This window comes from Stegodyphus dumicola, chromosome 6, assembly GCF_044657685.1.
Source record: "Stegodyphus dumicola isolate Sdum_Otavi_A_Nest chromosome 6, ASM4465768v1".
NCBI classification, from domain to species: Eukaryota; Metazoa; Arthropoda; class Arachnida; order Araneae; family Eresidae; genus Stegodyphus; species Stegodyphus dumicola.
The window spans coordinates 229,612,199-229,627,905 of record NC_140773.1 but is presented as its reverse complement, the minus strand read 5'-3'; the positions used below and the strand labels follow the sequence as shown (position 1 = coordinate 229,627,905).

Genomic DNA, 15,707 nt, shown 5'->3' with positions numbered 1-15,707 from the left:
ACGAGTATTTGCTCTATTCAAAACATTTTTATAATTGGATATTTATTTTTATGACCGTGCAAGGACTTTATGCATATGGTAAATACGTATATATATGTATATATAGTAAAAATGAACCTTCAAAGCTACAATCCAGCGCCAACGCATTTAAGAATATAAATTTAAATTTAATGATTAATCTCGCCAGTTCCACCTTCTTCGGTGTATTTCTGTGTCGAAAGCAAACCAGCATGCTTCTTTTTCAAAATTTTATCGCCAATTCAGTATCTACTTATAACGAGCCTAGAATCATTTGCCAAATGAAACTCTCCAAAGAATCTGATATTACAAAACATAGTCTTAACGTCCCAGTACATTGTTTCAACTTTCCTCCCTTTTATAATACAAAAATGTCTACTTAAAGATGCCATTGTAAAAGTATAACACATGTTTGTAAAATTTAATAACCTTTGCTTTTTAGCCCTTGTGCATTTCTGAATGTTGCATCAGATCTTAATAAATTTTTTTATTATAATTTGTAAATAATTAGGTACTTTTTAGGTTAAAATAACACTCCGAATAATGATTATTGGAGAAGTCAAACAAGAATCAGTGTAATATTAAATATTACGCTAATTATTGTTGTTTGGCTTCTTCAATAATAAGTTGCCTATCAAAAGTCTATAATAGGCTATATTTATGTATTTTTTAGTTCAAATGTTTTAACGGAATCAGTTTTTATCTATTAGAATTTTTCATTGTTCTGTTCAGCTTTCGGTTTTTTTCTCATTTTACTTGAAGTCAGATCGCGTCGAAGAATTTCTTTCGTGTGTTTGAACATAGATTTAATTTCAGATATTGAACATAAATGATTAAATATCAAATTGAAATAGTTCTTAAATATTTTTTAATAGAATTTCATTCAAATGTATTCGAAAGAGATAAAACACGATCAAATCTCATAATTATTGGTGATTGAAGATTTTATCGAAAGAACTAATTTCCCTTGAAAAGTCAGATTTTTCCCATGGAATCAACAATAATTAACTTGGTTTCATTTCGTCTTTTAAATATTTAAATGCATTGATTACTAAGTTTTATAATTTCCACAGTTCAAACTTATTTTTCTTCATACCTATACACACGCACACAAACACACAAACATATATATATGTATACTGATAATTTAATATATAATATCGATATGATACATACTTCATAAAGTTTTAGATATTTGTGAATATTATTATTACTTTTACCTTGTCACCCAGACAAATAGTTGTCGGCGACACTGACTACTGTACCAAAAGGCCTGAGTTCGTATCCTGGAGAAGACATGGTTTTTTTTTAAATGCATGCAAATGTGCGGCATGGGGGCACTCAAAACATATGGTGAACCTCTTAAGTAGTTTGGTGGTGGTGGGGGGAAGAGGTGTAGGAGAAGCTTGGACCCGCCCCCCCCGGCATGTTCTTTTTCAAAATTGGAGTAGAATTGAACAAAACTGTGCTGTTAGTGGCCATGACAGACGGAATCTTTCAATTTTGACACAATAAAATTCTTGGGCTTGTTTTTTTAGGCCAGACACGTGAGATTAGCCACGACAATAACACTTTTACCTTATTTGGGCATAAGTGTTCAAAACAGTAGATATTTTTTTCGTTTTGATTCTGACACACCGCGCCATTCTTGGTTAAATTTTCATTATAAATAAGTATACTGATAGCTGTGGGGGGAAAAAAATATCAAGTGACGTTTATTAGAAATCAACGCGGAAAGTGATTGGAAATAATTATAATGTTAATGATTTAATTAGAAATAATATTTTAAGGGTGCAAGGAAATTGCAAAGAAAGGCAGGGTTGCCATATTTGGCGCAAAATCGCCCATTTGGCGAAAACATCAGCGGTATGCCATAGACGGAGAACATTCGAGAACGATTTCTCACCGGTTTGGCCCAGAATGTTCTTTAAAGCAGGCCAAAAGCTATATAAACCCTGCCTGTATAGGGAGTAGCAGTTGTCAAGTATATCGTACTATATCCTAGTGCATCGAGAGTGTGTATCGTTGAGGCTATCGAGTGTATGGCGAGTTAGTGCATCGCGAGAGTTTATCATCAGAGTATAGCGTAGCTTATCGTCAGTGTATCGTGAGTTTTATCGTGATGAATCTTGTGTTGAGCTCCGAGATCGATCAACTGAGTGGGGAGCTGTATTTAGTGTTTTGCCGTGAAGCTATCTTCACTGTTATAGCTTTAGCCGGAAGGCTTGTTGCTCATCGTTTCAGAGTGTTTATCGTTGTTTTTCGACAATGTTTGGAACTCTCCTGTGAAATGCTGGCGAATAAATTGTGTTTTGATTCGTCAAATTTTGTCGTCAGTCACTCCAAATCCCCGAACTCGTAGAAACGCATCAATATTGGTATCTTCGGGGGGAGGGGGATGACGTTTATTAGAAATCAACACGGAAAATGATTGGAAATAATTGTAATATTAATGATTCAATTAGACATATTATTTGGCAATTTATGTTTTGTGTTTTTCTAAAGGTAAGGTAATTGTATTTTATGCGATTTCTAGTTATCGTAGGTTTGTTATCTAAAACATAAACTTCAAATAAATGTAAAATATTTTTACAGTTTGTATTTTGATTGAATAACACAGCAGAACAGTTACCTGGAGCTTAATTTATCTATCTGAATCATTTGTTCAGTAAACAAACTATGATTGTACAGAAAACTGCATTATCAACATGATTAACTTCTGTTTGAATGCCGATAATGTGACCACATAAAAATATTTGGCACACGGAGTATAATGAAGGAGGTGAAACTGCCTAGTAGTAGAAAAACGGGTCCTAAAATGTCGCGTTCACTAGATGGCGCTGCTGTTCCATCTTAGCAGTTCCAAATGTAAACACTTATTGAGTAACCAGGCTGCTAAGCTTACTAGCGGATGAAAAAATGTTTATGTTTTTAATGCGATGGATTGCGTTATTATCAATGCGATGGATTGCGATTATCAATGCGATATAATGCGATTTATTGCGTTATTATACGTTATAATATTCTACTCACTAATGATTGTATTTTATTCCTCAAATTATGAAATTAATTTACAGCCTTCATGCTGTAAGGCTTGTAGTACTTTTTATGAATGATTAATTTAAAGATATTTTTCAGTTCCTCCTCCTTAGAAAAATAATCATATTACTAGTAATAATACCTGCTGTATATATGTTAAATTTAATTAGAATAGTTTCTTTGCGTCTCTCATTTTTGTAAAATGCTTAGATACACAGCTTGATATAAAGTATGGCGAAAGTTTAATGAAGCTTATAGAATTTTTTTGGTTCAGTCAGTAAATTTTCTTTACTATCATAATAAGCTATTCTTTTTTATGAATCAGATGTCAGTTTAGATTTTGATGTTTTTATCTTTTTCTGTTAAAAATTTCCATATCTTTCTTATTTGAGAAGTATGTTTCAAATTGATTTCAAAAGATTTTAAAATAGATTTCGGGTTTGAATTCAGTTAAGTATTCTGAACACTTGGTTCATAACTTATTTAATATGCTGAATTTATCTCACAAAAAATCCATTTTTCATCACACTTATCTGCTGTTGTTTTTGCTCAATCATGCAGCATTGTCTTCTTTTTCCATTTATTATAAAAACCTATTTCAAAATGAATAGGAGCAGTTTATAATATTTACAAACTTAGTATATTATATTATTAGTATAAACTTATATATTATCAGTATAAACTTATATATTTATTTAGTATAAAGTTATATATTTCAAAGAGCAGTATTTAATAGGAGCAGTTTGTAAATGAAATAGAAGAGCAAATACTCTATCATTCTTGTATAATTTCAGAAATTTATTTATCTTTAAAATCTAACGATTGCATGCTTTCATGGACAAAATGCAGATGCACATAAGTTATGTGCAATATTTAACTAATTTCTTATTTATTAATTTTTTTATAAGCATACAGTACATATTCTCTTATTTACTAACAATCCAGACGTTCTGAAAAGTTATATAAATTCGTATATATGATCAGGCATAATATAAATGTTGCTCACCTTTGGAACTCTAAATATATCTGGTTTCTTGATTCCTAAGCTTTTATTCTTCAGTCTAACAGTTCCATAACCACTGTTGCATCCAGGGACGAAACAGTTTCCATTATTTGACTTTTTCATAATGAAGAATTGATATCAAATCAGTATTTTTGCTATTACTGTCAATGCAAAATACTACGAAAAGACAGAAAGCTAGTGATTGCAGCGCCCTCTATAAATAATGCGACAGTAAGTGGACCATTTTTATGAAAAGTGGTAATACCAGTTTCCCCTTCTTTATACTCCGTGATTTGGAAGTATCTTAAGCCTAACTCTCTCAAAAAAAGGGGCCAAAAAGTGCTTAATTTTAATAGGAGCAGTTTGCAATATGACCATCTTAATTCATAAATGAAGAACTCAGTATAAAACCGCTAACTTACATATCCAGGAAAAATGTCAGAGGGAAGGAAAGAGGACCAAAACTCATCTTCTTTTACGAACAAATCTTGCAGCAATCAACTTTTTAGAAATCTTTCTCATGTTGTTCGGTTAGTCTGGGTACATTCCGCACATCCACCCTTGGCTTTATGTATACATAAATGTGCAACTTTATAGCTAATTGAAGTTAAATTTCTGCAAAATATGTGCAACTTTATAGCTAATTGATGGAAAGAAGGGAACGACAACAGAATTTTTATAATCTCCTAAAATAAGAGTGTGGCTTTTAGTGTGTTGAGATGAGAATTTTTTAACTGCTTGATTAATAATAAAATAAGTGCCCTCGTAATCGGCAAAAAAATTAAACTCCATGGCAAATGATTGTGGCTACCATAGCATTTTACGCTTCGATTCAATCGCAGTAGTAGTTGCTAATCCAAGCATCTGCTGCTAATAAAAGTTTTTCCGGTAGGCAGATAAGAGATTCAGTACAATGTGTCAGCTAGGAACTGCAGGAAACTTGAAATGGAGAGAACCAAAAATCCTTGAAGCCTTTGATATCACAGAAAAGAGGCAATGGTATAAGAATACAAATGAAGTGCAATACAATTTAGATACGAAAAGAAGATATGAAATATGCACAATATATACAGCGTGTTGGAAAATTCCGGGAACACTTTTAAAAAATTATTGTAGCAAAATGAGTAGCGCTAGAAAGAAAGGAACTACACATTTCAAAGAGTAAAATTGTAAATTTTTTTCTCGTTACAAGTGTGATGTGTAATTCCATGTATCGTCGCTAGGTGATACCAAAACCAAGATGGCGCTTTCTGGAGTAGAGGAGGCTTTTTGCATGCTAGAATTTGACAAAACAAAGAGTGCAACGGATGTCCAACGAAAATTTAGGAAGAAGTATGGGAAAGCAGTGCCAACTAGAAAGGCAATCTGCAGTTGGTAGTTCATTGAAAGTGGGTGCTTGTGTGCCAAGAAGAGATGTAGTCGGCAATGCAAGGTGTAATGTAAATGACATATGCATTTTGATACAAAGCGGAAGTTTTCTGAAATGATGTTTTTTTTATCCATACTTCGATTCTACGTCTCAAGTTATGTCAAAATGCTAAGTTTTGTAAAAATTGCACAGAGTTTTTTTAAATTGCCACTCAAAACTTTAGCTCATTACTGGTAATTGAATTTAGTGAATATTTAATAAGATATCTTTTTAAATTAAACTTGTGTACTTCTTTTTTTTTTTTTTTTTAAATGCGAAATGCTGTTTATTCCAAAGAAAATTCAGACTTTTTTTTTCTAATTTATTTAAAACTTTTTATACATTTTTCGAAAGAAATTTTTAGTTATAACCTATGAAAATTTGCGCCTAATCTTAAAGTAAAATGTAAAGTAAAACATTTTTTAAACATACTTCCCGGAAAGGAGAAAGGGATGTCCCGATAGTTGCATATAATGAGGACCTGGGATGGAGGTTCTTCGTCCGGTGTGTCTGTCTCGATAGTTGGGAGTTCATATGATTGTAATATGTAAACTTGTAACGGTAATCTATATATTATATCTAGTTTTTAACTGAAAATTTGGTATATGGTTAATATTTTTTTTTTTTTTTTCTTTTTTTAGACCCCTCTAAAGAAGTTTGGTAACAATGAGAGTCCCCCAATTCCTGAATAAGCCGTTTCTTTGGTTTATTGCTGCTTCGATATACTTCGCATACATGTATCCCGAGATCGGAGCCAAAGGAGGTAAAGTAATTTGTTATACGAAAAGAAATATTTGTGCAATACTTTCAGGTTCAGGTTAGAATGTTTAATCATGTTTATTTAAACGAGCGGTGTAACTATAAAATTTTAAAACTGAGTTCATTAAAACGAAACCATTCCATAACGAGTTTTATAATACTGACATTAGAGGTATCTAACTCAGAAGTCAAACAACAAAAATCAGCGTTAATTTACAAAATTTTCACAGGACTAGTTTCGATGGTTTTACCGAACCATCATCTTCAGCTGCAAAACCGCAAATGAACAAGATAGGAAATAATGTTTAGATAAGATAAGAAAGCCTGGACAAGAATAAGCAAGTGGCGCCATCTGTTGGCGAAACCAGAACTAAAACATAATTTCTCTAAAAGCCGAAGGCAGATTTGGATTGGAATTAGGATCGTTAACTAGAACAGAAAGATTTTTATGAATGTGAAATGCCTCTAGAAAATCCAGTTCTCCAATGGAAGATGTTTTTTGAATAATTTTGGCAGCAGAAAAATTGAAAGTGTGATTTTCGGACCAACAATGTTGAGCAACAGAAGACTTCTGTGTTTCCTTTTTTCTAACATATGCCTCATGTTCTTTGACGCGAAATTTTAAGGCTCTCTTAGTTTGGCCAATGTAAATTAAACCGCACTGGCAAGGAATCCTATAAATACCCCAGGAATTCATATCTGGAATGGGGTCCTTGAGTATAGAAGTTGGAATTTTATTGATGGGAGAGTAAACAACCCGAAAGTTAAATTTCTGCAAAATATGTGCAACTTTATAGCTAATTGATGGAAAGAAGGGAATGACAACAGAATTTTTATAATCTCCTAAAATAAGAGTGTGGCTTTTAGTGTGTTGAGATGAGAATTTTTTAACTGCTTGATTAATAATGTTGAGTGAAAAGCCCCTGTCAATAGCTATTGCTTTTAAATAATTTAGTTCTTCATCAAGGGCTAGTTTGGAGGAGCAAACTTGAAGAGCACGGAAAACATAGGAATAAAATGAAGCTAACTTTTGTTTAGTCGGATGACATGATTTAAAGTGTGGTGGAAGGCAAACCGATGAAGGTTTACGGTAAACTGTAGTACTGAAGTTGGATGTGTTACGTGTGACCAGAATGTCGAGAAACGGAAGAGAATTGCAAGTCTCAAGTTCAAAAGTCAAAGAACATGAGGCATATGTTAGAAAAAAGGAAACACAGAAGTCTTCTGTTGCTCAATATTGTTGGTCCGAAAATCACACTTTCAATTTTTCTGCTGCCAAAATTATTCAAAAAACATCTTCCATTGGAGAACTGGATTTTCTAGAGGCATTTCACATTCATAAAAATCTTTCTGTTCTAGTTAACGATCCTAATTCCAATCCAAATCTGCCTTCGGCTTTTAGAGAAATTATGTTTTAGTTCTGGTTTCGCCAACAGATGGCGCCACTTGCTTATTCTTGTCCAGGCTTTCTTATCTTATCTAAACATTATTTCCTATCTTGTTCATTTGCGGTTTTGCAGCTGAAGATGATGGTTCGGTAAAACCATCGAAACTAGTCCTGTGAAAATTTTGTAAATTAACGCTGATTTTTGTTGTTTGACTTCTGAATTAGTATTTATTCGGCGTGTTATTGTGTCTTAATTATAGAAGCCCCAAACAGGCTTACATTTTGCTTTCTTTTTTGCACGTGATGTGGCCGCCATTTTGTGATTGTAGGAGTTTCGGTGAGTACATTTTTGCAATTTTCAAGTTATGTTTATGTTTTGTACATTTGGATATTGTGCTTTGCTTGTCTGATTTCTTGCATTTTGCTTACAAACATTTTGTTTTCTATTCATTTCAGTGAGGGATTTTTCTGCTATTTTGTGTGTACTTTATTATTGCTCAGTTAATTTAGTTTGATTTTCTGCATTGTTTATCATGCCTTCATCCGTTAATCGTTTCACTAAATTACGCCTGAAACGGCAAAAATTCCTGAATCATCTTGACTTTTTACTTAAATGTAAATGTAAAAAATTGATCCCCAATTTTATTCAAATCAAATCTAATCAAAAACCTTCGAGTCGCGTTTCAAGAATTCTGTTAAATTGCAAACTTGCCTTACTTCGGTCCGTGATAAGGGATACACGTCAACAATTGTCCAAAATTGAACATGAACTCTATAAGCTTCATCTGGAACTCGCTAAAACATATCCAAAATTCACTGCCCTTGAACAAAAGTCTTGGTCTAGAACGGAGAATGCAGTTAACCGTCATAAAAACACCCTTGCAGTTAAATTCGAAAAACTTCTTTTACAGTCTTCCAGTTCAAGTAGTTCAAAAAATCTTCCCATTGTAAACATCAAACCAATAGTTAATATTTCTAATGTTAGTCTTTCAGAAGAACAAGAGAGAATTCTAAAATATAATTTTAACTTCTCACAAACCTGTAAACCCTCGATTCCAAAGATTTTGGCTCCTATCGAAAAAGCTTTCAAGTTCAGTAAAGTTTCAGATTCACAGAAAGAAATGATTAGGCATCTTATCGCTCATAATGTGAAATTCAATAATAAACCTTTGAAACCAAATCTAACTGCGAGAGAAAGAGCTACAATGCGCGAGATTCATTCTAACCCGGATATTGTCATTTCAAAGGCCGACAAAGGTGGCCAGATAGTCGTCATGGATAAGAACACTTACATCGATGGTGTCACTAAACTCTTAAACGAAGGACCATATAATCCGATCCCTAAAGATCCTTCACCTTCGGACTTATCCAAAATAAAAACTGCGATCAAATCTTCGCAAATCATTTCAAGCAACTTAAAACATTCGCTTATCCCATCTGTTGCGAATTGTGCCAGATAATATGCTCTTCCCAAAATTCATAAAAGTGGTATTCCTTTCCGCCCTATTGTATCAAATTTAGGTACTGCCTCGTATCCATTAGCTAAATATTTAGTTTCTAGATTTTCTACTCTATTAGACAATAACATTTACACCATAAAAAATTCAATAGAGTTTGTAAAAAAGGTTAAAAAAATTTCTCCTCGTAATTTACTCATGGTTTCTTTTGATGTAAAATCATTATTCACCAATGTCCCAGTGGAGGGTGCATTAAGATGTCTAGAAACCAGACTTCGCGAATTTCATTTCTCTTGCATCGAAATTGATGAGCTAATTTCTCTCACTCAACTCTGTTTGAAACAAACACATTTTGTTTTCCAAAATAAATATTACAAGCAAACTGAGGGATTAGCCATGGGAAGCCCCCTCAGTCCCATCCTGGCTGATATCTACATGCATTATTATGAATCAAAATTGTTTGAAACTTTAAACTTCCCGGCATGGTTCCGCTACGTAGACGATACTTTTACCCTGTTTGAAGGTAATAAAGATGATTTAAATAGAGTTCTTTCAACAATGAATTCTATTGATCCTGTTCACTTCTATTCAGTTCACTTTTGAACTTGAGACTTGCAATTCTCTTCCGTTTCTCGACATTCTGGTCACACGTAACACATCCAACTTCAGTACTACAGTTTACCGTAAACCTTCATCGGTTTGCCTTCCACCACACTTTAAATCATGTCATCCGACTAAACAAAAGTTAGCTTCATTTTATTCCTATGTTTTCCGTGCTCTTCAAGTTTGCTCCTCCAAACTAGCCCTTGATGAAGAACTAAATTATTTAAAAGCAATAGCTATTGACAGGGGCTTTTCACTCAACATTATTAATCAAGCAGTTAAAAAATTCTCATCTCAACACACTAAAAGCCACACTCTTATTTTAGGAGATTATAAAAATTCTGTTGTCATTCCCTTTTTTCCATCAATTAGCTATAAAGTTGCACATATTTTGCAGAAATTTAACTTTCGGGTTGTTTACTCTCCCATCAATAAAATTCCAACTTCTATACTCAAGGACCCCATTCCAGATATGAATTCCTGGGGTATTTATAGGATTCCTTGCCAGTGCGGTTTAATTTACATTGGCCAAACTAAGAGAGCCTTAAAATTTCGCGTCAAAGAACATGAGGCATATGTTAGAAAAAAGGAAACACAGAAGTCTTCTGTTGCTCAACATTGTTGGTCCGAAAATCACACTTTCAATTTTTCTGCTGCCAAAATTATTCAAAAAACATCTTCCATTGGAGAACTGGATTTTCTAGAGGCATTTCACATTCATAAAAATCTTTCTGTTCTAGTTAACGATCCTAATTCCAATCCAAATCTGCCTTCGGCTTTTAGAGAAATTATGTTTTAGTTCTGGTTTCGCCAACAGATGGCGCCACTTGCTTATTCTTGTCCAGGCTTTCTTATCTTATCTAAACATTATTTCCTATCTTGTTCATTTGCGGTTTTGCAGCTGAAGATGATGGTTCGGTAAAACCATCGAAACTAGTCCTGTGAAAATTTTGTAAATTAACGCTGATTTTTGTTGTTTGACTTCTGAATTAGTATTTATTCGGCGTGTTATTGTGTCTTAATTATAGAAGCCCCAAACAGGCTTACATTTTGCTTTCTTTTTTGCACGTGATGTGGCCGCCATTTTGTGATTGTAGGAGTTTCGGTGAGTACATTTTTGCAATTTTCAAGTTATGTTTATGTTTTGTACATTTGGATATTGTGCTTTGCTTGTCTGATTTCTTGCATTTTGCTTACAAACATTTTGTTTTCTATTCATTTCAGTGAGGGATTTTTCTGCTATTTTGTGTGTACTTTATTATTGCTCAGTTAATTTAGTTTGATTTTCTGCATTGTTTATCATGCCTTCATCCGTTAATCGTTTCACTAAATTACGCCTGAAACGGCAAAAATTCCTGAATCATCTTGACTTTTTACTTAAATGTAAATGTAAAAAATTGATCCCCAATTTTATTCAAATCAAATCTAATCAAAAACCTTCGAGTCGCGTTTCAAGAATTCTGTTAAATTGCAAACTTGCCTTACTTCGGTCCGTGATAAGGGATACACGTCAACAATTGTCCAAAATTGAACATGAACTCTATAAGCTTCATCTGGAACTCGCTAAAACATATCCAAAATTCACTGCCCTTGAACAAAAGTCTTGGTCTAGAACGGAGAATGCAGTTAACCGTCATAAAAACACCCTTGCAGTTAAATTCGAAAAACTTCTTTTACAGTCTTCCAGTTCAAGTAGTTCAAAAAATCTTCCCATTGTAAACATCAAACCAATAGTTAATATTTCTAATGTTAGTCTTTCAGAAGAACAAGAGAGAATTCTAAAATATAATTTTAACTTCTCACAAACCTGTAAACCCTCGATTCCAAAGATTTTGGCTCCTATCGAAAAAGCTTTCAAGTTCAGTAAAGTTTCAGATTCACAGAAAGAAATGATTAGGCATCTTATCGCTCATAATGTGAAATTCAATAATAAACCTTTGAAACCAAATCTAACTGCGAGAGAAAGAGCTACAATGCGCGAGATTCATTCTAACCCGGATATTGTCATTTCAAAGGCCGACAAAGGTGGCCAGATAGTCGTCATGGATAAGAACACTTACATCGATGGTGTCACTAAACTCTTAAACGAAGGACCATATAATCCGATCCCTAAAGATCCTTCACCTTCGGACTTATCCAAAATAAAAACTGCGATCAAATCTTCGCAAATCATTTCAAGCAACTTAAAACATTCGCTTATCCCATCTGTTGCGAATTGTGCCAGATAATATGCTCTTCCCAAAATTCATAAAAGTGGTATTCCTTTCCGCCCTATTGTATCAAATTTAGGTACTGCCTCGTATCCATTAGCTAAATATTTAGTTTCTAGATTTTCTACTCTATTAGACAATAACATTTACACCATAAAAAATTCAATAGAGTTTGTAAAAAAGGTTAAAAAAATTTCTCCTCGTAATTTACTCATGGTTTCTTTTGATGTAAAATCATTATTCACCAATGTCCCAGTGGAGGGTGCATTAAGATGTCTAGAAACCAGACTTCGCGAATTTCATTTCTCTTGCATCGAAATTGATGAGCTAATTTCTCTCACTCAACTCTGTTTGAAACAAACACATTTTGTTTTCCAAAATAAATATTACAAGCAAACTGAGGGATTAGCCATGGGAAGCCCCCTCAGTCCCATCCTGGCTGATATCTACATGCATTATTATGAATCAAAATTGTTTGAAACTTTAAACTTCCCGGCATGGTTCCGCTACGTAGACGATACTTTTACCCTGTTTGAAGGTAATAAAGATGATTTAAATAGAGTTCTTTCAACAATGAATTCTATTGATCCTGTTCACTTCTATTCAGTTCACTTTTGAACTTGAGACTTGCAATTCTCTTCCGTTTCTCGACATTCTGGTCACACGTAACACATCCAACTTCAGTACTACAGTTTACCGTAAACCTTCATCGGTTTGCCTTCCACCACACTTTAAATCATGTCATCCGACTAAACAAAAGTTAGCTTCATTTTATTCCTATGTTTTCCGTGCTCTTCAAGTTTGCTCCTCCAAACTAGCCCTTGATGAAGAACTAAATTATTTAAAAGCAATAGCTATTGACAGGGGCTTTTCACTCAACATTATTAATCAAGCAGTTAAAAAATTCTCATCTCAACACACTAAAAGCCACACTCTTATTTTAGGAGATTATAAAAATTCTGTTGTCATTCCCTTTTTTCCATCAATTAGCTATAAAGTTGCACATATTTTGCAGAAATTTAACTTTCGGGTTGTTTACTCTCCCATCAATAAAATTCCAACTTCTATACTCAAGGACCCCATTCCAGATATGAATTCCTGGGGTATTTATAGGATTCCTTGCCAGTGCGGTTTAATTTACATTGGCCAAACTAAGAGAGCCTTAAAATTTCGCGTCAAAGAACATGAGGCATATGTTAGAAAAAAGGAAACACAGAAGTCTTCTGTTGCTCAACATTGTTGGTCCGAAAATCACACTTTCAATTTTTCTGCTGCCAAAATTATTCAAAAAACATCTTCCATTGGAGAACTGGATTTTCTAGAGGCATTTCACATTCATAAAAATCTTTCTGTTCTAGTTAACGATCCTAATTCCAATCCAAATCTGCCTTCGGCTTTTAGAGAAATTATGTTTTAGTTCTGGTTTCGCCAACAGATGGCGCCACTTGCTTATTCTTGTCCAGGCTTTCTTATCTTATCTAAACATTATTTCCTATCTTGTTCATTTGCGGTTTTGCAGCTGAAGATGATGGTTCGGTAAAACCATCGAAACTAGTCCTGTGAAAATTTTGTAAATTAACGCTGATTTTTGTTGTTTGACTTCTGAATTAGTATTTATTCGGCGTGTTATTGTGTCTTAATTATAGAAGCCCCAAACAGGCTTACATTTTGCTTTCTTTTTTGCACGTGATGTGGCCGCCATTTTGTGATTGTAGGAGTTTCGGTGAGTACATTTTTGCAATTTTCAAGTTATGTTTATGTTTTGTACATTTGGATATTGTGCTTTGCTTGTCTGATTTCTTGCATTTTGCTTACAAACATTTTGTTTTCTATTCATTTCAGTGAGGGATTTTTCTGCTATTTTGTGTGTACTTTATTATTGCTCAGTTAATTTAGTTTGATTTTCTGCATTGTTTATCATGCCTTCATCCGTTAATCGTTTCACTAAATTACGCCTGAAACGGCAAAAATTCCTGAATCATCTTGACTTTTTACTTAAATGTAAATGTAAAAAATTGATCCCCAATTTTATTCAAATCAAATCTAATCAAAAACCTTCGAGTCGCGTTTCAAGAATTCTGTTAAATTGCAAACTTGCCTTACTTCGGTCCGTGATAAGGGATACACGTCAACAATTGTCCAAAATTGAACATGAACTCTATAAGCTTCATCTGGAACTCGCTAAAACATATCCAAAATTCACTGCCCTTGAACAAAAGTCTTGGTCTAGAACGGAGAATGCAGTTAACCGTCATAAAAACACCCTTGCAGTTAAATTCGAAAAACTTCTTTTACAGTCTTCCAGTTCAAGTAGTTCAAAAAATCTTCCCATTGTAAACATCAAACCAATAGTTAATATTTCTAATGTTAGTCTTTCAGAAGAACAAGAGAGAATTCTAAAATATAATTTTAACTTCTCACAAACCTGTAAACCCTCGATTCCAAAGATTTTGGCTCCTATCGAAAAAGCTTTCAAGTTCAGTAAAGTTTCAGATTCACAGAAAGAAATGATTAGGCATCTTATCGCTCATAATGTGAAATTCAATAATAAACCTTTGAAACCAAATCTAACTGCGAGAGAAAGAGCTACAATGCGCGAGATTCATTCTAACCCGGATATTGTCATTTCAAAGGCCGACAAAGGTGGCCAGATAGTCGTCATGGATAAGAACACTTACATCGATGGTGTCACTAAACTCTTAAACGAAGGACCATATAATCCGATCCCTAAAGATCCTTCACCTTCGGACTTATCCAAAATAAAAACTGCGATCAAATCTTCGCAAATCATTTCAAGCAACTTAAAACATTCGCTTATCCCATCTGTTGCGAATTGTGCCAGATAATATGCTCTTCCCAAAATTCATAAAAGTGGTATTCCTTTCCGCCCTATTGTATCAAATTTAGGTACTGCCTCGTATCCATTAGCTAAATATTTAGTTTCTAGATTTTCCACTCTATTAGACAATAACATTTACACCATAAAAAATTCAATAGAGTTTGTAAAAAAGGTTAAAAAAATTTCTCCTCGTAATTTACTCATGGTTTCTTTTGATGTAAAATCATTATTCACCAATGTCCCAGTGGAGGGTGCATTAAGATGTCTAGAAACCAGACTTCGCGAATTTCATTTCTCTTGCATCGAAATTGATGAGCTAATTTCTCTCACTCAACTCTGTTTGAAACAAACACATTTTGTTTTCCAAAATAAATATTACAAGCAAACTGAGGGATTAGCCATGGGAAGCCCCCTCAGTCCCATCCTGGCTGATATCTACATGCATTATTATGAATCAAAATTGTTTGAAACTTTAAACTTCCCGGCATGGTTCCGCTACGTAGACGATACTTTTACCCTGTTTGAAGGTAATAAAGATGATTTAAATAGAGTTCTTTCAACAATGAATTCTATTGATACTGTTCACTTCTATTCAGTTCACTTTTGAACTTGAGACTTGCAATTCTCTTCCGTTTCTCGACATTCTGGTCACACGTAACACATCCAACTTCAGTACTACAGTTTACCGTAAACCTTCATCGGTTTGCCTTCCACCACACTTTAAATCATGTCATCCGACTAAACAAAAGTTAGCTTCATTTTATTCCTATGTTTTCCGTGCTCTTCAAGTTTGCTCCTCCAAACTAGCCCTTGATGAAGAACTAAATTATTTAAAAGCAATAGCTATTGACAGGGGCTTTTCACTCAACATTATTAATCAAGCAGTTAAAAAATTCTCATCTCAACACACTAAAAGCCACACTCTTATTTTAGGAGATTATAAAAATTCTGTTGTCATTCCCTTTTTTCCATCAATTAGCTATA

The 15,707-nt window shown here is 33.8% G+C and overlaps 1 protein-coding gene across 1 annotated transcript in view; it reads left to right on the top strand.

The window, feature by feature from the left end:
• Positions 1–15,707, top strand: part of LOC146996983 (sodium/bile acid cotransporter 7-like) — a 46,573-nt gene that overhangs the window by 13,253 nt on the left and 17,613 nt on the right. Inside the window, exon 2 of the mRNA XM_085819629.1 lies at positions 6,110–6,231. Within this exon, the coding sequence (XP_085675755.1) occupies positions 6,135–6,231 (97 nt within the window). The 5' untranslated portion in view covers positions 6,110–6,134. The remainder of the gene's footprint in view (positions 1–6,109; positions 6,232–15,707) is intronic.